Raw genomic sequence first — 24,486 nt, forward strand, 5'->3', positions numbered from 1 at the left:
ACCACTCTCTGTGTGAAAAATGTTTTTCTCATCTCGGTCCGAAAAGACTTCCCCCTTATCCTTAAACTGTGTGACCCCTTGTTCTGGAAGTCGTAGATTCGTAGCAGACTCGTAGCCACTGTCATGGAGGAACAGAGAAGACTTTACTTACAAAACATTATGGGAGTACAACGTTTTGATTGGATTTGAGTACATGTTTCGGATCTTATGCCAATATCACTTAGAGATTAGAAATACATCACACATATCGTACATTTTACACCATCTGACAACGACACTGTCTGTAGATTAGCAAACGTTATTTTTGTAATACCTAAAGATTTTACTTGCCTTTTGCATAAAGTGTCTCCACGAATGTTCGTGTGCAGAGGTTAAGGAGCTGTCTTAACACAATGAATCGGGGGCAGAATTAAGATCGTTCAACCTGCCCCCGACTCTGTGTCTGCCTAACCCTGGCTGATTAGTGAGCCAGGGTTTGTTGGTTCCGAGAACTAATGAATTACATTGAGCGTAGCCCCATGTCTGGCCCGATGATCAGAAAGCATGATAAATAAGACAGGACATATGTAATGAAGGAGGGGAATATTGTGGGCTCCTTGCTCGGAGGTCGAGATGATTTGGAAATGTGAGAGGGGTTAATGGAGACAGGGCGGGTAGAATACATCTCCCAATCTTGCCGCACTTTCAGCTTAAAGGTAGACAAAAATGCTGGAGGAACTCAGCGGGTGAGGCAGCATCTATGGAGCGAAGGAATAGGTGACGTTTCGGGTCGAGACCCGGAAGGGTCTCGACCCGAAACGTCACCTATTCCTTCGCTCCATAGATGCTGCCTCACCCAGAAGGGTCTCGACCCGAAACGTTACCTATTCCTTCACTCCATCGATGTTGCCTCACCCGGAAGTGTCTCGACCCGAAACGTCACCTATTCCTTCGCTCCATAGATGCTGCCTCACCCAGAAGGGTCTCGACCCGAAACGTTACCTATTCCTTCACTCCATCGATGTTGCCTCACCCGGAAGTGTCTCGACCCGAAACGTCACCTATTCCTTCGCTCCATAGACGCTGCCTCACCCGCTGAGTTTCTCCAGCATTTTTATCTACCTTCGATTTTTCCAGCATCTGCAGTTCTTTCTTAAACAGTTTCAACTTTGTTACACCGGAGTTCCCAACATTAAAAAAATCAGAAATTTCATCGCACTGGTTCTGGAGCCTTATATACGTCCCGTTCATAAGTACATGATGGGAACAGAATTAGGACATTCGGCCCATTGAGTCTACTCCGCCATTCAATCAATGGTGGCTGATCTCAAGGGAGAGTTAGATTTAGCTCCTCGGGCTGACGGAATCAAGGGATATGGGGAGAAAAGCAGGAACGGGGTACTGATTTTGGATGATCAGCCATGATGATGTTGCATGGCGGCGCTGGCTCGAAGGGCCGAATGGCCTACTCCTGCACCTATTTTCTATGTTTCTAAGTTTCCTCCCACACTCCAAAGACGTACAGGGTTTGTAGGTTCATTGGCTTGGTGCAAATGTAAAAATTGTCCCTAGTGTGTGTAGGATAGTGTTAGTGTGTGTGGGAGTCGCTGGTTAGAGTGGTCTCGGTGGGCTATCTCTCCCTCTCAACCGCGTTCTCCTGCCTTCTCCCCATAACTGTGACACCCGTACAAATCAACAATCTATCAACTTCTGCCTTAATAATACCCCCCTCTTCCATCGGCCTCTCGAGCTGTGGAAGGCAGGAATCGTTGCGCTGGCTAGCTTGATGGTCACCATTGTCTTGGGGAGAGGGGGGGGGTGTCTGATGGATCTAAAACCAGAATGGCGTTCGAAGTGGGGGCTGCTGTTCCACCATCACATGCATTACACTCCCACACCAAGCCAAACCCCACTCCTAACATTCGAACGGTCACTGCACCAAAGATCCTATAGTGGAGCAAGATAGTCCACTCCTGCTAAACGCAATGGGCTGACGTGTAGTACGCAATGGAGCGGAACGTGGGCATTTTTTTCATCCATTTCCGTAACCGAACCCGACCCGACCCGACTCGCAGTGTAATCAACGTTGCGGGGGAACAGATTGTGTTAATAAATTAAAATTCTGAGAATGAGGAGAAGATTTTTACCAAATAACTTTTATTTTTACGAGGATGTTTCCGTAACCGGCTTCCGTCTCCGCACTAGTATCTTTGCTCCGCTACGGGATCTTTGGTGCGGAGACGGAAGCCGGTTACGGAAATGGGGCCTTTAATTACCCATGAATCTGCCCATGACCGTACTATGTCTTTTTCGTCGAGTGGCCTATCTTGCTCGCTGTAGGACCTTTGCACAGCACCATCCAGCAACAGTCCCCACGTGACTTGCAATGGGTGAAGGAAACTCCCGGTTAGATATCTGCCGACACAGAGCGATCTGACCAGTTTACAACCAGGAAATATCACAGGGCGACCACAGAAATGCCAGTACAGCTGGAGTCTGTCCAGCCCGCCATGCGCACTGAATGGCAATCGACTCTCACCCCCACCCCCTGCCCTCTCACTGTCCATTTCATGTGTGTCTTCTTCAAGTGTTTCTAGTGAAAGTCGACTCCCGTTCTGGCTCAGGGATCCGAGTTCTATGGTACGCCGTGGAGAGCAGAGCCAGGAACATATTTATGATTTTACGCCCAGCGCGTGCAAGAGGACTCCTCTCCCAGCTACGAGAGAACGAGCTCCTGGGGGGGGTTACCGGTTTAAAAAGTGACCCTTTCCAGTTTAAAAACCCCCCACACACACACACACGCATGTACAAAGACACGCAAAGGCGGAGAGACTTGTACACACGCATGAACACGGTTGATGCATGTAACGCACACACACACACACACACATATATGAACCGATGTTGGGACTAGTGTGGATGGGGCATGTTGGTCAGCATGGGCAAGTTGGGGCGAAATAGGCATGTTTCTACTCTGTATCGCTCTGTGTCTGGAACCGTGGTCAAAGGACTGCATTCGTTGTCGTGTGAATATACGCAAGGCTCGTGTATGAGGAGCTGTTGGTGAAGTCATGTGTTGAGTCCATCAGTGTCAGGGATACATACTGTATATTGATGGGGCAAGTCAGGCTGCTGGGCCTGTTGCCACGCCCTCTATGGCTATGAGTCTATGACTCTACACATGAACTGATGAACTGCAGCTCTGATGAGGTGTCCACCTGCACAGAAATGATTATATAAACACACATAAACGCAGCTAGCAGTGAACAATGGCAGTGTGTTACACGCACAAACATGGGCGCCATGTGTACACGCACACACGCACACGCACTAACACGGACAGCACACGTGACAAACACATGCGTACAGGTCTGCCCCTAATTTTGCAGGGATACTTGCTGAAGTAATTAGCTAGTTTAGATTTTTTTCGTTGCTGGCTAGTTAGATTAGGAACGTGCGGACGGGCGCACAATTGACATGGTTGTTGTTTGTGTGTTGATGTCTTGGGTTGGGCCTGTAACGGTCCCAGTCACATTATTGTCTCACTGTCCACATGCTTCTGGTTTTCGTGTTCCTGACAGATCAGCTGATAGGCTTTCTCCTTCTCTTCAATGACGGAGTTCCCCACTTCCGTGTCGTTGGTGTGAAGCTCGTGTCTGGAGAGGTGCTCCACGATGCCGGCCCCTAGCGAGTCCCCCAGCACGTTGGTGGTGGTCCGCAGACGGTCCCTAAACAAGGAGGGAATAGACGGAGACTAAGACAAGGATGTGCTTGGTGAACTCACTGTGGTGGATGTTTAATTTGTGTTTATTGTCTGGTTTGTTTTTATTGATTCTGCAGGCAACATAATTTCTGCAGGCAACATAATTTCTGCAGGCAACATAACAGACAGTATGACTGCAGGCAACATAATTTCGTTCAGACCGAAAGGTCTGAATGACAATAAAGGATCTATCTATCTATCAAAGCAACACCCGCTTTAGAGTATCTCACCGAATATCTCATAGTTTAGAATATTTGGACATTTCCAAATATCTTCTCCTATCTGTGATAAATGTCAACGCCTAGAAGCTAACTTAACTCATACCTTTGAAAACTGCGTAAAAATCAAAAAATTTTGGACGGATATTTAAAAAAATTATCTCTGAAGTTGTTACCATTCAATTGGATCCTGAACCAAATATAATATAATAATAATATCAGGAATATCAGAACAAAGTATAAAACTCACAATAAATCAAATACATTTTTTCTTGATTATAGTATTGGGAAAAAAATTAATACTAAAATTTTGGAAAATCCCAACAACCCCGACAATTAAAAATGTGGATTATGGAAATGTCTGAGACATAGAAACATAGAAATTAGGTGCAGGAGTAGGCCATTCGGCCCTTCGAGCCTGCACCGCCATTCAATATTATCATGGCTGATCATCCAACTCAGTATCCCATACCTGCCTTCTCTCCATACCCCCCTGATCCCTTTAGCCACAAGGGCCACATCTAACTCCCTCTTAAATATAGCCAATGAACTGTGGCCTCAACTACATTCTGTGGCAGAGAAATCCACAGATTCACCACTCTCTGTGTAAAAAATGTTTTTCTCATCTCAGTCCTAAAAGACTTCCCCCTTATCCTTAAACTGTGACCCCTTGTTCTGGACTTCCCCAACATCTCTACAGCTCTATCTTTCAAAATGTTTAAATGAAAAATAGAAGCTTTGTATGTATGTAATTGGAAGACAAATCGTGTTTTGCTATTATATGTATGTGCTTCTAATAAACACAGAAACATAGAAATTAGGTGCAGGAGTAGGCCATTCGGCCCTTCGAGCCTGCACCGCCATTCAATATGATCATGGCTGATCATCCAACTCAGTATCCCGTACCTGCCTTCTCTCCATACCCCCTGATCCCCTTAGCCACAAGGGCCACATCTAACTCCCTCTTAAATATAGCCAATGAACTGGCCTCAACTACCCTCTGTGGCAGAGAGTTCCAGAGATTCACCACTCTCTGCGTGAAAAAAGTTCTTCTCATCTCGGTTTTAAAGGATTTCCCCTTTATCCTGTCTTCTTGTCATATTAAAAAAATAAGAATAATAATATTTCATTTCTTGCCCAAAATAGGAGAATCGAGGAACAGAGGACACAGGTTCAAGGTGAAGGGGAAAAGATCCAATAGGAATCTGAGGTAGACAAAAATGCTGGTGAAAATCAGCGGGTGAGGCAGCATCTATGGAGCGAAGGAATAGGTGACGTTTCGGGTCGAGACCCGGAAGGGTCTCGACCCGAAACGTCACCTATTCCTTCGCTCCATAGATGCTGCCTCACCCTCAAGGGCCTCACACTCAAGGTGCCAGTGGAGATAGATGAGGCTGGGACTATCCCATCGTTTAAGAAACAGTTAGACAGGTACATAGATAGGACAGGTTTGGATGCGGGCAGGTGGGACTAGTGTAGCTGTTGGCCGGCGTGGGCAAGTTGGGCCGAAGGGCCTGTTTCCACACTGTATCGCTCTATGACTCTATAATTTAATTTAGTTTAATGGAGCTGCAGCCTCACAGCGCCAAGTTCGATCCTGACCACGGGTGCTTGTCTGTACGGAGTTTTAAACGTTCTCCCCGTGACCTGCATGGGTTTTCTCCAGGTGCTCCAGTTTCCTCCCACACTCCAAAGACATTCAGGTTTCTTGGTTAATTGGCTTCTGTAAATAGCCCTTAGGGTTCATAGGTTCAGCAGTTCTAGGAGCAGAATTAGGCCATTCGGCCCATCGAGTCTACTCCGCCACTCAATCATGGCTGATCTATCTCTCCCTCCAAACCCCATTCCCCTGCCTTCGCCCCATAACTCGTGACACCCGTACTAATCAAGACTCTGTCAATTTGCGTCTTAAAAATATCCACTGACTTGGCCTTCATTGACTAGGCAATGAATTCTACAGATTCACCACCCTCTGAGTAAAGAAATTCCTCCTCATCTCCTTTAATACTGAGGCTATGGCCTTTGGTCCTAGACTCTCCCACTAGTAGAAACATCCTCTCCACATCGTGAAGAAGGGTTTCGGGACGAAACGTTGCCTATTTCCTTCGCTCCATAGATGCTGCTGCACCCGCTGAGTTTCTCCAGCACTTTTGTCTACCAGGCTTGTAGGTTAATTGGCTTGGTATAAATGTAAACAATTGTCCCTAGTGTGTGTGTGTGTGTGTGTGTGTGTGTGTGTGTGTGTGTGTGTGTGTGTGTGTGTGTGTGTGTGTGTGTGTGTGTGTGTGTGTGTGTGTGTGTGTGTGTGTGTGTGTGTGTGTGTGTGTGTGTGTGTGTGTGTGTGTGTGATAGTTTTAATGTGCGGGGATCGCTGGTCAGCACGGACTCAGTGGGCCGAAGGGCCTGTTTCCGTGCTGTATCTCAGAACTAAAAACTAAAAGCAAAGTAAAATACTGAGTGTGCGTACAGGAACCAGTCCACGGCGATAATGAGGGTGATGTCCTCAGTGGGAAGTCCGACTGATGTTAAAACGATCACCATGGTAACGAGGCCTGCCTGAGGAATGCCCGCCGCCCCGATGCTGGCTGCAGTCGCCGTGATACTGCAACGGCAAAAACAAAGCACAGAATGTCAATCCATTCCATTAGAACAAAGATTTACATGTCACACAACTGAAATCATTCCAACTTTTCCCAAGAGAGACACAAAAAGCTGGAGTAACTCAGCGGGACAGGCAGCATCTCTGGAGAGAAGGAATGGTTCTCGACCTGAAACGTCACTCATTCCTTCTCTCTTGTCCTGCTGAGTTACTCCAGCATTTTTGTGTCTATCTTCGGTTTAAACCAGCATCTGCAGTTCCTTCCTGCACAATTTTTCCCAAGTTCACGTTCGTAAGTTCGCCAGGTCGGTTTAGTTCATTGTCACGTGTACCGAGTCGGAGTGAAAAACCTTTGCTGAGCGTTAACCAGTCAGTTGCCGGTAAATCGTTGATGGAACCTGTAATTGAACAAGGATTTCACACAAAGAACGTGCAGCTTTGGACCATTTGAGTTTGGGTGAATTCTCCCCCTCGCAAATTTTTTTACATCCTGGGTAGAAACGTCCTGACTGTCCCTTCATCTGTACTTTTTATAACTTTGTATAGTCTGGAGCTCCAGTGAAAGGAATCAGGTTTCAGAAAACAATATCTCCTTGTGACTAATGCCCTTGAATCTGCCAAAACTCCTCTGCATCCTTCCTTCCTGTATTGGGACATCCACAACACCACGTATTCTGCATATTTTAAGACTAATGAACTGATAGATAATATTTCTATTACCGGAAAATCGTTGATGGACCTGTAGTTGAACAAGGATCTAACTCAAAAATGCTGGAGTAACTCAGCAGGACAGGCAGCATCTCTGGAGAGAAGGAATGGGTGACATTTCGGGTCAAGAAACATTCCTTCTCTCCAGAGATGCTGCCAGTCCTGCTAACACCATGCAACTTTGGACCATGTGAGTTCGGGTGAATTCTCCGCTTACCTGATGGTCATGATCTGCCCAAAGTTGAGGTCGTAGTTATTGACCTGGGCAATAAAGATGGCAGCCAGGGCTTCATAGAGCGCCGTGCCGTCCATGTTAATGGTGGCTCCAACAGGCAAGACAAAGCGGGTGACACGTTTATCCACACCATTGTTTTCTTCCAGGCATTTAAAGGTGATTGGGAGAGTGGCTGAGCTAGAACAACAAACAGATTGGACGACTTAATCCATTATCTGAGGAAGGACATTATTGCCATGAATGCATTTCGTTGTCTCTGTACTGTACACTGACAATGACAATTAAAATTGAATCTGAATCTAGAGGGAGTGCAGAGAAGGTTCACCAGACTGATTCCTGGGATGTCAGGACTGTCTTATGAAGAAAGACTGGATAGACTTGGTTTATACTCTGTAGAATTGAGGAGATTGAGAGGGGATCTTATAGAAACTTACAAAATTCTTAAGGGGTTGGACAGGTTAGATGCAGGAAGATTGTTCCCGATGTTGGGGAAGTCCAGAACAAGGGGTCACAGCTTAAAGATAAGGGGGAAATCCTTTAAAACCGAGATGAGAAGAACTTTTTTCACACAGAGAGTGGTGAATCTCTGGAACTCTCTGCCACAGAGGGTAGTTGAGGCCACAGTTCATTGGCTATATTTAAGAGGGAGTTAGATGTGGCCCTTGTGGCTAAGGGGATCAGAGGGTATGGAGAGAAGGCAGGTACGGGATACTGAGTTGGATGATCAGCCATGATCATATTGAATGGCGGTGCAGGCTCGAAGGGCCGAATGCACCTAATTTCTATGTTTCTATGAGCAAGTTTAGTTTAGTTTAGTTTAGAGATACAGCACGGAGACAGGCCCTTCGGCCATACGTGCTGTGCGTGCGACATGTCGAGTAGTGACGCCTCTGCGGTCGTGAGTAGTCGCCCAAGAGTCGTAACTTTTTTCTGGTCGCCGCTGGGTTTTCAACATGTTGAAAATTTTCGGCCACCTGCTGCGACTATGACGGGTGGCGGCAAGGCGCCGAAAAAATCGCGTAAGTGGGACAGGCCCTTAAGATTGTGACTCTAAGACCAACGTCGCCCCGGACTGTCTCACCTGGATGAAGTGCCGAGGGCTGTAATCAGGGCCTGCAGGATGCCACCGATGAAGACCCAGGGGTTCTTGCGAGTGACGGCAAAGTAAAGCAGGGGCAGGACGACCAGCGCGTGGATGAGCAGCCCAACGACAACCGTCACCGTGTACATCCCCAGCTGCCCACCCATCACGCTCAGGTCCTGCATCTCCACGATCTTGCCCGCGATCAGGAAGAGGATGCCTATCGGCGCGTACCTGAAACAGAGAACACGTTCCCTTCAATCCGGCAATAACTCCTCACTTCAATTAATTTTTACCGAAGAATTCTCTGCCTCAGGAGGCGGTGGAGGCCGATTCACTAGATGCATTCAAGAGAGAGTTCGATAGAGCTCTTGAAGATAGTGGAGTCAGGGCATATTGGGAGAAGGAAGGACCAGGGTACTGAGTGTGGTTGATCAACCATGATCATAGTGAATGGCGGTGCTGGCTCGAAGGGCCGAATGGCCTACTCCAGCACCTATTGTCTATTGTCTATTGCTGGAGCTATTCACCAACAATACGGTGGCACGGTGGCGCAGCGGTAGAGTTGCTGCCTCACAGCGCCAGAGACCCGGGTTCCATCCTATCTACGGGTGCTGTCTGTACGGAGTTTGTACGTTCTCCCCGTGACGTGCGTGGGTTTTCTCCGCGATCATCAGACGTGCGTGGGTTTTCTCCGCGATCATCAGTTTCCTCCCACACTCCAAAGACGTGCAGGTTTTGTAGGTTAATTGGTTTGGTAGAAATGTAAGAATTGCATTTTTAGTTTAGTTTAGTTTAGTTTAGTGATACAGCATGGAAACAGGCCCTTCGGCCCACTGAGTCCGTGCCGACCAGCGATCCCCGCACATTAACGCTATCCTACACACACTAGGGACAATTTTACAATGACACCAAGCCAATTAACCCACAAACCTGCACGCCAATGAAGTGTGAACAGCCTAATTATGTCGGACAAAGAGCCTGCAAGGACCAAGCATAGAAACACTGCGTAAAACTGGGAGAATAAAGGCCCTGTCCCACTTTCACGATCTAATTCACGACCTCTGCCGAGTTTGCCCTTGACTCATACTCGCAGCATGGTCGTCACGAGGTCGTAGGAGGTCGATGGAGGTCGTAGGTAGGTCGTGATGCTAGTCGTAGGTACTCGTGGCATCAAGTAGGTCGGGGCGTTTTATCTAGCCTGATGAAAAATGTCCACGAGTAATAAAGGTGGTGAATTAGGTCGTGAAAGTGGGACAGGCCCTTTACTTTGGTTTCTGGAAAATCAGAAGCATTTTGTGTTATTTCTGCGTTTCTGCCCATCTGAGACATTTAAAGAGGATTCAATGTTTCGAGGGTGTCCTGTGGTCTGACAGGCAGAACGAGATAGAGGGGAGCGATATCTTCCTTGAGACATACCAGATTATAATTGCGACCAGCCTCATGATGGCTTCGTTAAGACTGTCGAAGAATTCCTTCAATGGCCGGCCGTGTTGCTTCATGTTGCCGATGACCAGGCCAAAGGCAATCGCAAAGACCACGAGACCCAGGGCATTCACCGCGTTGGACGAGCCCGCAACTGGAATGATCTCCTCGGACAGCATCAGCTCCTGCAGCTTTCTGACCGCATTCGTTACATTGTCAACGATGGACGGCTCCGTTGCTGTTGTGAGGTTGATCGATGTCGGCCTCAGGATCGGTCGCGTGATGTAATTTGTTTTGTACTGAAATAAATAAAGTCAAACTCATTGTTACGTTGAAACTTACCGCCCAGCGAATGGCCTGGATCGGGTGGATGTGGAGAGGATGTTTCCACTTGTGGGAGAGTCTAGGACCAGAGGTCACAGCCTCACAATTAAAGGACGATCTTTTAGAAAGGAGATGAGGAGGAATTTCTTTAGTCAGAGGGGGGTGAATCTGTGGAATTCTTTGCCACAGACGGCTGTGGAGGCCAAGTCAGTGGATATTTCAATGGCAGAGAAATCGATAGTTTCTTGATTAGTTCGGGTGTCAGGGTTACGGGGAGAAGGCAGGAGAATGGGGTTGAGGGGGAAAGATAGATCAGCCATGATTGAATGGCGGAGTAGAATTGATGGGTCGAATGGCCTAATTCAACTCCTATCTACTCACCTGCTTGAAACAAGCCTCCACTAGATTGGGGGGGAACATATTCCTGCAGAACAGAAAAGGGAGACAATTAAAACAGTGATAATAATTTGTCTACTTTAGTTGGACTTAGGTTGTGTACGAACGCTTCATGCCCCAGGCGTTAAAGGAATGAGAAGAGAATAAACATTTTATTGCTACTTTGGGCAGTTTAGTTTAGTTTAGTTTCGTTCAGTGGTCTCTCCTTGTCACATTATAACATGCATCGATACATCTTAAGTCTGTGTCTCAGATACAGGATGTGTGTGTAGCAGTAATAACACAGAGACAGTATACAGAGTCTAGAGGAAGGAACCGCAGATGCTGGTTTAAACCGAAGATAGACACAAAAAGTTGGACCAGTCTGAAGAAAGGTCTGGACCTGAAACGTCATCCATTCCCTTTCCCCAGAGATGTTGTCTGACCCGCTGAGTTACTCCAGCTTTTTGTGTCTATCTTCAGGGTCCAGAGTCGCCTGTTTGGCGCTATCTCCAGATCCCAGTTGTTCTTGACCTGACCATGAAGTCCCGTTGGCCTGGTGGTGTAGCAGGGTCGCCCTGGTTTAGAGATACAGAGTGGAAGCAGGCCCTTCGGCCCATCGAGTCCACACCGACCAGCACTAGTTCTACCCTTCACGCACCAGGGACAATTTACAGAAGCCAATTAACCTGCAAACCTGCACGTCTTTAGAGTGTGGGCGAAAACCGGAGCACCCGGAGAAAACCCATGTGGTCAATAGACAATAGGTGCAGGAGTAGGCCATTCGGCCCTTCGAGCCAGAACCGCTATTCAATGTGATCATGGCTGATCATCTCCAATCAGTAGCCCGTTCCTGCCTTCTCCCCATATCCCCTAACTCCGCTATATTTAATAGCTCTATCTAGCTCTCTCTTGAAAGTATCCAGAAAACTGGCCTCCACTGCCCTCTGAGGCAGAGAATTCCACAGACTCACCACTCTCTGTGTGAAAAATAATTTACGTAGAGTACTATCTGATCTGTTAGGATAACATGCAAACTAAAACACAGGAAGATAGACACAAAATGCTGGAGTAACTCAGCGGGACAGGCAGCATCTATGGAGAGAAGAATGGGTGACGTTTCGGGTCGAGAGTGTTTTGCTGCCCCATGTCCCAGATAGAACAATGAAAAAGGGGTCTTGACCTGAAACGTCACCCATTCCTGCTCTCCAGAGATGCTGCCTGTCCCGCTGAGTTACTCCAGTATTTTGTGTCTGTCTGTGACTCTGTGTCTTCTTATTCTTCTTGCCTATTTAGGACAACTCGGACAACTATTTGATCTTACTTGATTGTGCACGCCGGGTTGACTGCATTGGTCGAAACAGAGCGGACCACGTGAAGGTTGCAATCTCCCCACCCCTCTGTGACTCCATAGGGTGACTTCTCATGTAGACGCTGACTGACCTGATGAGATCCATGAAGGCATCTGCGGCCTGCACCCGCTCGATCTTCCCCTCCCGGTGCAGGTCGACCTTTGACCCTTTGCCAGGGTGGATGATCATCACCATGATGATGCCGACAAAGACCGCGATGATGGTGGTGGTCATGTAGTAGACCACCGCTCGCATCCCCATCTTCCCAGACGCCGTGCTGTCCAGAGCCGCCATTCCTAACCCACAACAAAACAAAAGCAAAGGAAGGTCACGGAACTGAGGGGAGGAACTGCAGATGTTGGTTTACACCGAAGATAGACACAAAAATGCTGGAGTAACTTTTCATTGGCTTTATGCCAATATAGCCAGTTCATTGGCTATATTTAAGAGGGAGTTAGATGTGGCCCTTGTGGCTAAAGGGATCAGAGGGTATGGAGAGAAGGCAGGTACGGGATACTGAGTAGGATGATCAGCCATGATCATATTGAATGGCGGTGCAGGCTCGAAGGGCCGAATGGCCTACTCCTGTACCTAATTTCTATGTTTCTATGTTTCTAACTAGGATTTACAAGGTTATTTCCCGGGATGGCGGGACTGTCATATGCTGAGAGAATGGAGCAGCTGGGCTTGTACACATTGGAGTTTAGAAGGATGAGAGGGAATCTCATTGAAACATATAAGATTGTTAAGGGCTTGGACACGCTAGAGGCAAGGAAACATGTTCCTGATGTTGGGGGAGTCCAGAACCAGGGGCCACACAGTTTAAGAATAAGGGGTAAGCCATTTAGAACGGAGACGAGGAAACACTTTTTCTCACAGAGAGTGGTGAGTGTGTGGAATTCTCTGCCTCTGAGGGCGGTGGAGGCAGGTTCTCTGGATGCGTTCTAGAGAGAGCTAAATGGGGCTCTTAGAAATAGCAGAATCAGGGGTTATGGGGAGAAGGCAGGAATGGGGTACTGATTGGGGATGATCAGCCATGATCACATTGAATAGGCTGGCTCGAAGGGCCGAATGGCCTACTCCTGCATATTTGTCTGTTGTCTATTGTCATAACTCAGCGGGACAGGCAGCATCTCTAGAGAGAAGGAATGGGTGACGTTTCGGGTCGTGACCCTTCTTCAGAGACTACATCATGAGTTTAGGATCACGGGGAGATGGCTTTCTGCACGCCACGATGAAGGGTGACTTCTGGAGTCCCCACTCGGCTCAACACAGATTCCTCAAAGACTCCAAACGGTGATTTCTCACGTTGACCTCTGCACAGAAAACAAGAATTCACCGCTCAACTACCTGCCTACACTCCAGCAAATGACTGAAGAAGGGTCTCGACCTGAAACTTCACCCACCCCTTCTCTCCAGAGATGCTGCCTGTCCCACTGAGTTACTCCAGCACTGTGTCTGTCTTCAATTTCAATTCAAATTTCACTCACATTAACAAGTGAAAATTCCACACCTCATGTTTTCTTCAGATTTATTTTTAGTGATTTTAACACCATTATTGCACTTCACGTGCCGATTATTGTACCTTATATACAGCCATTCTCCATAATTAATTTAATCTGTCATTATTCGGCAACGTGTAAGTTTTATCTAACACATGATACCGTTTCTAAGTTGCTTCTATTTCCAGTGACTCTTTCGTCCGTCTTAACCTGCCTGATCTCCTGGTGGCCCAGCACTTCAACTCCCCCTCCCATTCCCAATCTGACCTTTCTGTCCTGGGCCTCCTCCATTGTCAGAGTGAGGCCCAGTGCAAATTGGAGGAGCAGCACCTCATATTTTGCTTGGGTAGTTGACTTCTATGAACATTGACTTCTCTAACTTCAAATAGCCCTTGCTTTCCCTCTCTCTCCATCCCCTCCCCTTCCAGGTTCTCCCGCCAGTCTCACTGTCTCCGCCTACATTCTATCTTTGTCCCGTCCCCTCCCCTGACATCAGTCTGAAGAAGGGTCTCGACCCGAAACGTCGCCCATTCCTTCTCTCCAGAGATGCTGCCTGTCCCGCTGAGTTAGTCCAGCATTTTGTGTCTACACTCCCAGATCTCTCCGCCTGACAACACTGCCCAGAGTCCCACCATTCACGGGCTCCTCTGCAAAGAGCCTGTCCCACGTGGCGATTTATTTCGGCGACTGCCGGCGCCATATCAGGGTCGCCAAAAGATTTTGAACATTTCAAAATCCAGCGACGACAAAAATAAATGTTGCGGCACTTGCAAAAACACCGTGCGCAATATGTCATCACGCCGCGAATTATCCGGTGACCTGATACGCCAGTCAATGATGCCTGAAGTCGCCGAAAAAATCGGCAAGTAGGACAGGCCCTTAAGTCAGTGCATTGTACATCTGATGGTCAAACTGATAAGAACGCCCCCAGAACTCACAGCCATTGAATGTATCTGTAATTACATGAGGTAATCCCTCGTAAGTGGCCTGTTACCAGGAATATTGTCGGTATTGGAATCCACTTGGCCTTAAAAATAAAATGGTGTTTATCTCTTAATGTCAGAACAGTCAAATGAAGATGGCTCCACATCAGTAGGTTAGCATGGCTACCAGATCACAGCCATGTATGATTCAAATTAAACCTGAGGCTTATGAATAAAATATTTATCAGTCCAGCCCTGATTAGTGCAATTGCTGCTGACTCTCTGAATGTTAATCATCCCTTTGAACAAAGGATTCTGTACATCTGACTGAGGACAGGCAAGGTTTCGGGCTGCGAAAAGCTCTTGGACAAAAGACTAATTGTTTTGTGTGGTTCTGGGGTTCTTGCCAGGGTAACATTTCCACACTGCCGCGTCCCTCAGTAAACATTCCCAGCGGATGGTGAAGAAGAGAATTGGCAGCCGCCCCAACCACACTGACAACTTGCTGTTGCCCAAGCAGAAACAACAGAGGATGTTATTAGCATTCCTCAGGGTTAAAAAAAAAGGGGGGGAACGGAGAGAGTGAGAGAGGAGATGAAAGTGTGTGCAGGGAGGAACTGCAGATGCTGGTTTACACCGAAGAAAGGCACAGAGTGCTGGAGTAACTCAGCGGGACAGACAGCCTCTCTGGAGAGAAGGAATGTTGTGTGTGTATGTGAGCGAGTGTGAGTCTGAGTGTGTGTCTGTGTATCTGTATGTGTACATGTGTGTGTGCGTGCGTGTGTGTTTGTGCGAGTGTGTGCGTGCCTGTGTGTGTGCATGCGCGCGGGTGCGTGTGTGCGCGCGTGTGTGTGCGTGTGCGCGTGTGTGGTGTGTGTGTGTGTGCGTGCATGTGTGTGTGCGTGTGCATGTGTCCGTGTGCATGTGTCCGTGTGTGCATGTGTCCGTGTGTGCATGTGTGTGTGTGCTTGTGTATGTACGTGCATGTGTGTGTATGTGTGTATGTGTGTGCGTGTGTGTGTGTGTGTGTGTGTGTGTGTGTGTGTGTGCATGTGTGCGTGTGTGTGGGTGTGTGGGTGTGTGTCTGTGTGTGTGTGCGTGTGTGTCTGTGTGCGTGTGTGTGTGTGTGCGTGTGTGTGCGCGTGTGTGTGTATGTGTGTGTACATGAGTGTGTGTGTGTGTGCGAGGGAGAGTGAATGAAGGTGAGCAAGATTTGTATTTTGTCTTCAATATCCTAGACTCCAAAATGAAAACCAAAACGACTTAAAATGTCGGAAAATGTTTTGCTCTGATCACATCTTGTGTCTGTTCATAAGTTCAGAACTTCATCAGTGCTATAAGCAGAATCAGGCCATTCGGCCCATCGAGTCTACTCTGCCATTCAATCATGGCTGATCTATCTCTCCCTCTCAGCCCCATTCTCCTGCCTTCTCCCCGTAACCGCTGACACCCGCACTAATCAGGAAGCTATCAATCTCCACTTAGTAAATATCCATTGACTTGGGCGCCACCGCCATCTGAATCCTGCATTAATCCAGTGACGAAGGGCGATGGAAATAAACTGAGATGGAGAAGCAATTCACATTCCCATCTTGTTTTTGTTGTGCCAAATTATCTGAAAGTTTACCGTTATACACCAGTGAATTGATTCAGAGTTTAAGGTAGGCACAAAATGCTGGAGAAACTCAGCGGGTGAGGCAGCATCTATGGAGAGTCTGTCTTCCCAGCTGATATTTAAGCTGCTTCCAAGACATAGTTGATGGAACTTTTCAAGTGTTTTCAGATGGCGTTGGTATGTTGTCCATGTTAGTGACGCACACAGGAGCGTTGGACTCACCACTGCCTTGTACACGCTGTATATCTAAACTAAACTGCTGCATAGTACAAAGTAAACACTTCAAGTAAAGCAGCGAGTGACAGCCACATACAAATGTAAATAAACATTTTTGTAGTGGGATCTGACGGCTTGCCTGAACTACAAGTGTTTTTCATGAGCTGAGCTGGTGACCAAGAGACAGATTACATGCATCAATAAACCTCGCCCGCCCCATATATCAGAGCATTGTATGGGTAAGAATGCTGGGGGGCACAGGAAGCGGGTGACTGCACTTGAATTGGTGCCAGAGTCCTTCGACACACGAAAAATTGATCCGACGAGAAAGATTTTAAACCAACAAAACTTGAAAGGAAAATGCACAAAACAAGATGCAAGATGCTACAGTGTGGTCACGGTGGCGTTGCTGCCTTGCAGCGCTTGCTGCAGCTTACAGTTCGATCCCGACTACGGGTGCTGTCTGTACGGGGTTTGCACGTTCTCCCCGTGACCTGCGTGGGTTTTCTCCGGGAGCTCCGGTTTCCTCCAACATTCCAAAGACGTGCAGGTTTGTAGGTTAATTGGCTTGGTGTAAATGTAAAAATTGTCCTTAGTAGGATAGCGTTAATACGCGGGGATCGCTGGTCGGCGCGGACCCGGTGGGCTGAAGGGCCTGTTTATCGCGCTGTATCTCCAAACTAAACTGAACTAAAACTAATAACTATAGACAAGTGGAAAGGATTTTTCGGGCTGTGTTGTACGGGGTGTGGGCTTGTGTGGCGGCAGTGTATGTTCCTCCCTTGTTGCCATGGAGAAGTTGGTGATGGGTTCTCCTGATGAAGGTACACCCACCTTGTTGTTGGACATGGGAGCTTCAGTGATGCTGAAGGAACGGCAACATATTCCCAGTGTTGGTGGAGACCAACATGCGGCACAGTGGCGCAGCGGTAGAGATGCTACCTCACAGCGGCACACACCCGGGATCGATCCCGACTACGGGCGCTGTCTGTACGGAGTTTGTACGTTCTCCCCGTGACCTGTGTGAGTTTTCTCCGAGAGCTCCGCTTTCCTCCCACACTCCAAAGACGTGCAGGTTTGTAGGTTAATTGGCTTGGGTAAAATTGTAAATTGCCCCAAGTGTGTGTAGGATAGTGTAAGTGTGTGGGGATCGCTGGTCGGCGCGGACCCGGTGGGCCGAAGGGCCTGTTTACATGCTGTGTCTCTAAACTAAACTAATCTAAACTAAACCTGGAGGGAAACCTGCAAATGGAGACAATCCCACAATATAGGAGCCTCACATTAGAAAGACTCACAGTTCAGGATAGGATAGAATATTCTGAGCTTCCTCAGAAGGCCAAGGAAGTTTGGTGCTTAGGAAGTTCGGCATGTCCTCAACAATTCTCACCAGCTTCAACGGAGGCTCCGTAGAAAACATTTTACTGGGAAGCGCCACAGCACGGAGTGGGAACAGCTCCATCCAAGACCGCAAGAAATTGCAGAGAGTTGAGGACGCAGCCCAGATCATCACACAAACCAACCTCCCTTCCATTGACTCCATGTACTCCTCAGCAAGGCCAGCAGCACAATCAAGGACCAGTTTCACCCCGGCCACCCCCTCTCGTCTCCTCTACAACCAGGCACGAGGTACAGAAGTGTGAAAAGGCACACCTCCACATTCAGGGACAGTTTCTTCCCAACTGTTATCAGACGACTGAACCATCCTATTACCAACTAGAGGGCGATCTTGACCGCTCATCCACCTCATTGGAGACTCTCGGGACTATCTTTAATTGGGCTTTACCTGACCTTACTTGCACTAAATATTATTCCCTTAACCCTGTATCTGTACACAGTGGACGGCTTGATTGTAATCATGTATTGTCTTTCCGCTGACTGGATAGCACGTAACAAAAAAGCTTTCTACACTTACATTGTTTATTATTTGTTGTAGACAAAAAATGCTGGAGAAAGTCAGCGGGTGAGACAGCATCTATGGAGCGAAGGAATAGGTGACGTTTTGGGTCGAGACCCTTCCGGGTCTCGACCCGAAACGTCACCTATTCCTTCGCTCCATAGATGCTGCCTCACCCTCAGAGAGAAGGAATTGGCGACGTTTCGGGTCGAGACCCTTCTTCGGACTGATAATTTACTGTGTTTCTTTAGTTTCTATGAAGTTATTTCATTTGAAATAAGCCCATTGAGAAAGTTAGCATGATGGTTTAGTTTAGTTGAGAGATACAGCGCGGAAACAGGCCCTTCAGCCCACTGGGTCCGCGCCGACCAGCGATCCCCGCACATTAACACGATCCTACACACACACGAGAGACGATTTTTACATTCACCAAGCCAATTAACCCACAAACATGCACGTCTTTGGAGTGTGGGAGGAAACCGAAGATCTCGGAGAAAAAGCCACGCAGGTCACGGGGAGAACGTGCAAACTCCGTACAGACAGCACCCGTAGTCGGGATCGAACCCGGATCTCCGGCGCTGCATTCTCTGTAAGGCAGCAACTCTACCGCTGTACGCGCCACCGTGACCGCCGATGATAATTTACTGTTTTTAAAAGAGATCAGCATAGAGCAAACGTCCTGTGTAGTTCCTGCCGTAAAGAACTAAAGGCTATTTGTTCTTCCAGTTATATCTGAGTTGATTTGCTAAGTCTTAGTTCAAAGGAGAGATTGATGTGGTGATAGAAATAGTTTTCATTTGAACTCAGAATGTTGGGGAAATGCCTGAAATTTATCAATTGGATTTAGACTCTTGTGACAACAAACCAGGGCAATGTGGTGAAGTGTCTGAAGAAGGGTCTCGACCCGAAACGTCAACTATTCCTTTTCTCCAGGGATGCTGCCTGACCCGCTGACTTCCTCCAGCTTTTTGTGTCTGTCTTCGGTGAAAACCAACATCCGCAGTTCCTTCCTAACGCTGTCTTAGAACAGCTGGTGCTTCCCAACGTTTTACTTTAGTTTAGTTTAGAGACACAGCCCTTCGGCCCGCTGAGCCCGCACCGACCAGCGATCCCCGCACACCAACACTATCCTACACACACTAGGGACCATTTACAATCATACCAAGCCAATTAACCTACAAACCTGTACGTCTTTGGAGTGTGGGAGGAAACCGGAGCACCTGGAGAAAACCCACGCAGGTCATGGCCAAAAACAGTTAGGTTTGCCAAGTTACCCAGAGTAGGGGCACCAAGAACCAGAGGATGTAGGTTTAAGGTGAGGGGGAAACTATTTAATAAGAACCTGAGGGGTAACATTTTCACACAATGGGTGGTGGTGGTATGGAACGAGCTGCCAGAGGAAGTAGTTGAGGCTGGGACTATTAATAATAATAATAATGATCTTATTTATATAGCACATTTTTAGTCAACTTGCATTGACCCCAAAGTTTCACATAATTACGTTACATTACACACAGAGGCAAAGGTGGGTGAAGTGTCTTGCCCCAAGGACACAACGACAGTATGCACTCCAAGCGGGATTCGAACCGGCTACCTTCCGGTCGCCAGCCGAACACTTAGCCCATTGCGCCATCTGTCGTCCCACGCAGGTCACGGGGAGAACAAATCTATTAGAAAAGATTTAGACAGGTACATGGACAGGACAGGTTTAGAGGGATATGGGCCAAATGCAGGCAGATGGGACTAGTGTAGATGGGACATGTTGGTCGGCATGGGCAGGTTGGGCCGAAGGGTCTGTTTCTATGACTGACCCTATGAGCTGTGAGAATTACTTTCTTCTTCGAAAGTCTGTACGGCTAAGCAAAGAAAGAATTTGCTTTGGGTGTGGACAGAAAATGCTGGAGAAACTCAGCGGGTGAGGCAGCATCTATGGAAGTATTTGACTGCTACTGCTCGGGTGGAGGGGAGTGTCGGGTTGGAGCGCCGCGCCCGGTCTCGCCTCACCCGTCCCGACGTAGTGCAGCCCATGGAGTGCAGCAGCAGCGCATCGCCCGTGACCCCGTCGGTCGGTCGGTCGGTCGGTCGGCAGCCCGGCCACCTGTCTGACCTTCGGACCTTTGCTTATCGCCGACACACACTAGGGATAATTTACAATTACACCAGGCCAATTAACCTACAAACCCGCATGTCTTTGGAGTGTGGGAAGAAACGGAAGATCTCGGAGTAAACCCACGCAGGTCACGGGGAGAACGTGCAAACTCCATACAGTCAGGATTGAACCCGGGTCTCCGGCGCTGCAAGCGGGTGAGGCAGCAACTATGGAGCGAAGGAATAGGCAACATTTCGGGTCAAGACCCTTCTTCAGTCTAAATTCGTAAGTTCTAGGAGCAGAATTAGCCCATCAGGTCTTCTCCGCCATTCAATCATGGCTGATCTATCTTTCCCTCTCAACCTCATTCTCCTGCCTTCTCCCTATAACCCCTAATCATGAAACTGTCAATCTCCGCCTTAAAAATATCCATCCACTTGGCCTCCCCTGTGGCAATGAATTCCACAGATTCACCACCCGCTGACTAAAGAAATTCCTTCACATCTTCCGAAGGATGTCCTTTTATTCTGATGCTGTGCCCTCTGGTCTGAGACTCTCCCACTAGTGGAAACATCCTCTCCACATCTACTCTATCCAGTCCTTCCACTATTCGGTGATGTTTCAATGAGGTCCCCCACCGCTCTTCCTTCTAAACTGTGACAATAAATTCCACGATTGGAGACGGTGAAGACGAGGAAATGCCCTGGGCGGGTGGGCGCGCGCCTTGTCATCGAAGCCGATGATCCATTTAACCTCTTACCGGAGACTAGACTGGACACGATGAGTGGCAGCACCAGCATCTGCAGCATTCGCATCAGGAGCTCGCCCGGGAAGGAGAAATACTTGATCTCACGGTAGGTGAACTTGTAGGGGCGCAGGATGAAGCCTAGAATGATACCTGTCAAAGAGCAGAGGTAACTTCAGTTTCAATCCAGTACATTGACATTCAATGAAGCTATGGTCATAGAGTGATACAGCGTGGAAACAGGCCCTTCGGCCCAACATGTCCCACCTAAACTAGTCCCACCTGCCTGCGCTTGGTCCATATCCCTCCAAACCTGTCCTATTCATGTTCCTGTCTAACTGGTTCTTAAATGTTGGGACAGTCCCAGCCTCAGCTACCTCCTCTGGCAGCTTGTTCCATACACCCACCACCCTTTTTGTGTGAAAAAGTTACCCCTCAAATTCCAATTAAATTTTTTCCCCTTCATCTTAAACCTATGTCCTCTGGTCCTCGATTCCCCTACTCTGGGCAAGAGATTCTGTGCATCTATTGGGGTGGGGAGATTGCAACCTTCACGTGGTCCGCCCTGTTTCGACGAATGCAATCAACCTGGTGTGCACAATCAAATAAGAAGAATACTCAATCTATTCCCCTCATGATTTGATACACCTCTACAAGATCACCCCTCATCCTCCTGCGCTCCCAGGAGTAGAGACCCAGCCTACTCAACGTCTCCCTATAGCTCAGGCTCTCTTGTCCTTGCAACATCCTCGTAAATCTTCTCTATACCCTTTCAAGCTTGGTGACAATCTTTCCGATAACATGGTGCCCAGAACATCGGTAATTTCAAACACAATTGATTCCAAGATGGAACCCAACCCAGGTGAGTATTTGTGTGCTAGCCCACACAAGCAGATCCACGATTACGGATTACAGTCACTCCACACCCTTAACTCTCTATTCCTACACAAAACATCTCTTACTTTATCTATGATTCCCTTATCCCGTATCTGTACACTGTGAATGGCTCGATTGTAATCACATGTATTGTCTTTCCGCTGACTGGTTAGCACGCAACAAAAGCTTTTCACTGTACCTCGGTACACGTGACAATAAACTAAACTGAAACTGTTACTGAACTGAGACCCCTTCCACCCCTACAATGGACTGTTCCAGCTGCGGTGAGAACGGAGAGGTTGAGAAAGAGTTTCTTCCCCAGAGGCAATTCGGACTGTAAATGCCTATCTCACCAGGGACTAACTCTACTGAACGTTTTTCCTTCCATTATTTATTATGTAAAAGAATATGTGTGTTATGATTGTGTTTATAATTTGTTTGGTTGTTTTGTTGTTTGTCTTTTGCACAAAAGTCCGCGAGCATCAAAACTTTCATTCCACTGCACCTCGGTATGTGTATGTGACAAATAAACTTGAAACTGAAACTGAGTTTACGGGAATACACAAAATGCTGGAGTAACTCAGTGGGTCAGGCAGCATCTCTGGAGGGAAGGAATGGGTGACGTTTCGCGTCCGTCTGACAGAAGGGTCCCGAAATGTCACCCATTCTTTCTCTCCAGAGATGCTGCCTGTCCCGCTGAGTTACTCCAGCATTCTGAGTCTGTCTTAGGTGTAAACTAGCATCTGCAGTTCCTTCTTATACGTTATTGTGGGTGATTTTCTACCAAGACGATTTAATAGTTGTATTCAATAAACACGGGTGAAATAAGAAGCATAATTCTCTGGAGAGAAGGAATGGGTAATGTTTCGGGTCGAGATATTCCTTCTCTTCAGAGATGCGGCCTGTCCCACTCCAACATTTTGTATCTGAGACAAACTTTGAAGTTGGCATGACTTGGGTGTGGGATGGATGGAGAGAGAGGGGATGCAAGGATTACTTACAGAAATCAATATTCACATCAAATCGCCATTGGCACCCTATTTCTTTTCCAACTGAAAGCCTGGCAGGTGGACTGTGGTGGAATCGCAGGCCAGTTTCACAGAGGGTGCAGGAATGCGCAGGTGTGGCGATAGAATGGTGAGCAAATCAACTATGTGTAAACCAGGAACTCATACATAGACTCGCAGTATTCAAAAGCAGCTAAGTCATGTTCAGCTGAAGTCCAAGTATTGCATCCAAGTCCAGCCACATAACATTAGGAACAACATGAATATCCGAGGGAAGGTGGTGGAAAGATCGTCATAGGAGCAGAATTAGGCCATTCGCCCCATCAAGTCTACTCCGCCATTCTATCATGGCTGATCTAGCTCTCCCTCCTAACCCCATTCTCCTGCCTTCACCCCATGACCCCTGACACCCGTACTAATCAAGAATCTATCTCTACCTTAAAAATATCCACTCACCAATAACCACAGCCATCCGTGGCAAAGAGTTCCACAGATTCACCACTCTCTGTAAATAAATTCCTCCTCATCTCCTTCCTGAAAGAACACCCTTTAATTCTGAGGCTATGACCTCTAGTCCTAGATTCTCCTACTGGTGGAAACATCCTCTCCACATCCACTCTGTCCAAGCCTTTCACTATTCCTTACATTTCACTGAGGTCTCCCCTCATTCTTCTAAACTCCAGCGAATACAGGCCCATTGGCATTAAACGCTCATCATTTGTTACTAAAGGTTTACTAGAACGTTTCAAATGATGGGGAACTTCAGCCAAATGGTTCAACTGGAGAAGGAGCGACTGGCACATTTAGTTTACAGATGCAGCATGGAAACAGGCCCTTCAGGCCACCGAGAATCACATTGCCAGGACACTAGATCTATGTAGTCCCAGTGGGGGACTAAAGAAGGCAGAGAGGAGCTTCTGTAGAAATGTCAGATGATGACGGGGAAAAGTTGTTTCCATTAGGAGATGGCTCATGCAGACTAAACCCCTTCTATTAGGGGTGGGTAGTGTAGGAAGGAATTGCAGATGCTGGTAAACACACAGATGTTTTGGGTCGGAATCCTTTCCGACCTGGATTCCAAAACGTCAACCATCCTTTTCCTCCAGAGATACTGCCTGTCCCGCTGAGTTACTCCAGCCTTCTATTAGGAGATGGCTCGAGGGCCAGACGACACAGATTTGGAATTTTAGGCAAGAGAAACGAAGGTGGCAAAAGGGGATAGTTTTTCCGTGCAGGGAATTGTTATGTTTAGAATTTCCTAACTGTGGGAATGGTGGAAACATAATCGATGAGTGTTTTAAGAGAGATAACCACTTGAAAGATAGACACAAAATGCTGGAGTAACTCAGCAGGACAGGCAGAATCTCTGGAGAGAAGGAATGGCTGACGTTTTGTGTCGAGACCCTGTCTCGGCCTGAAACGTCACCCATCCCTTCTCTCCTTTTCACACAGCTTGCTTTGAATTATGTAAGCTATACTTGGTTTGTTTAACTTTGTTACAGATTTTGAAATATGGCCCTTTTGCGAAAAGGGTTTCGAGTAGGAATGAGGAAGTTATTC

The 24,486-nt window shown here is 47.5% G+C and overlaps 1 protein-coding gene across 2 annotated transcripts in view; it reads right to left on the reverse strand.

The window, feature by feature from the left end:
- Positions 1-121: 121 nt before the first annotated feature.
- slc1a6 (solute carrier family 1 member 6) overlaps positions 122-24,486 on the reverse strand; it is a 58,424-nt gene continuing 34,059 nt past the window's right edge. For both annotated transcript variants that reach the window (XM_055658334.1, XM_055658333.1), the window contains exons 3-10: positions 21,059-21,196; positions 12,151-12,355; positions 10,714-10,756; positions 10,003-10,307; positions 8,584-8,817; positions 7,485-7,679; positions 6,428-6,562; positions 122-3,707 (exon numbers count right to left, since the gene is read on the reverse strand). In XM_055658334.1, the coding sequence (XP_055514309.1) occupies positions 3,509-3,707; positions 6,428-6,562; positions 7,485-7,679; positions 8,584-8,817; positions 10,003-10,307; positions 10,714-10,756; positions 12,151-12,355; positions 21,059-21,196 (1,454 nt within the window). In that variant the 3' untranslated portion in view covers positions 122-3,508. The remainder of the gene's footprint in view (positions 3,708-6,427; positions 6,563-7,484; positions 7,680-8,583; positions 8,818-10,002; positions 10,308-10,713; positions 10,757-12,150; positions 12,356-21,058; positions 21,197-24,486) is intronic.

The sequence above is a fragment of the Leucoraja erinacea genome, chromosome 29 (assembly GCF_028641065.1).
Source record: "Leucoraja erinacea ecotype New England chromosome 29, Leri_hhj_1, whole genome shotgun sequence".
Classification (NCBI taxonomy): domain Eukaryota; kingdom Metazoa; phylum Chordata; class Chondrichthyes; order Rajiformes; family Rajidae; genus Leucoraja; species Leucoraja erinaceus.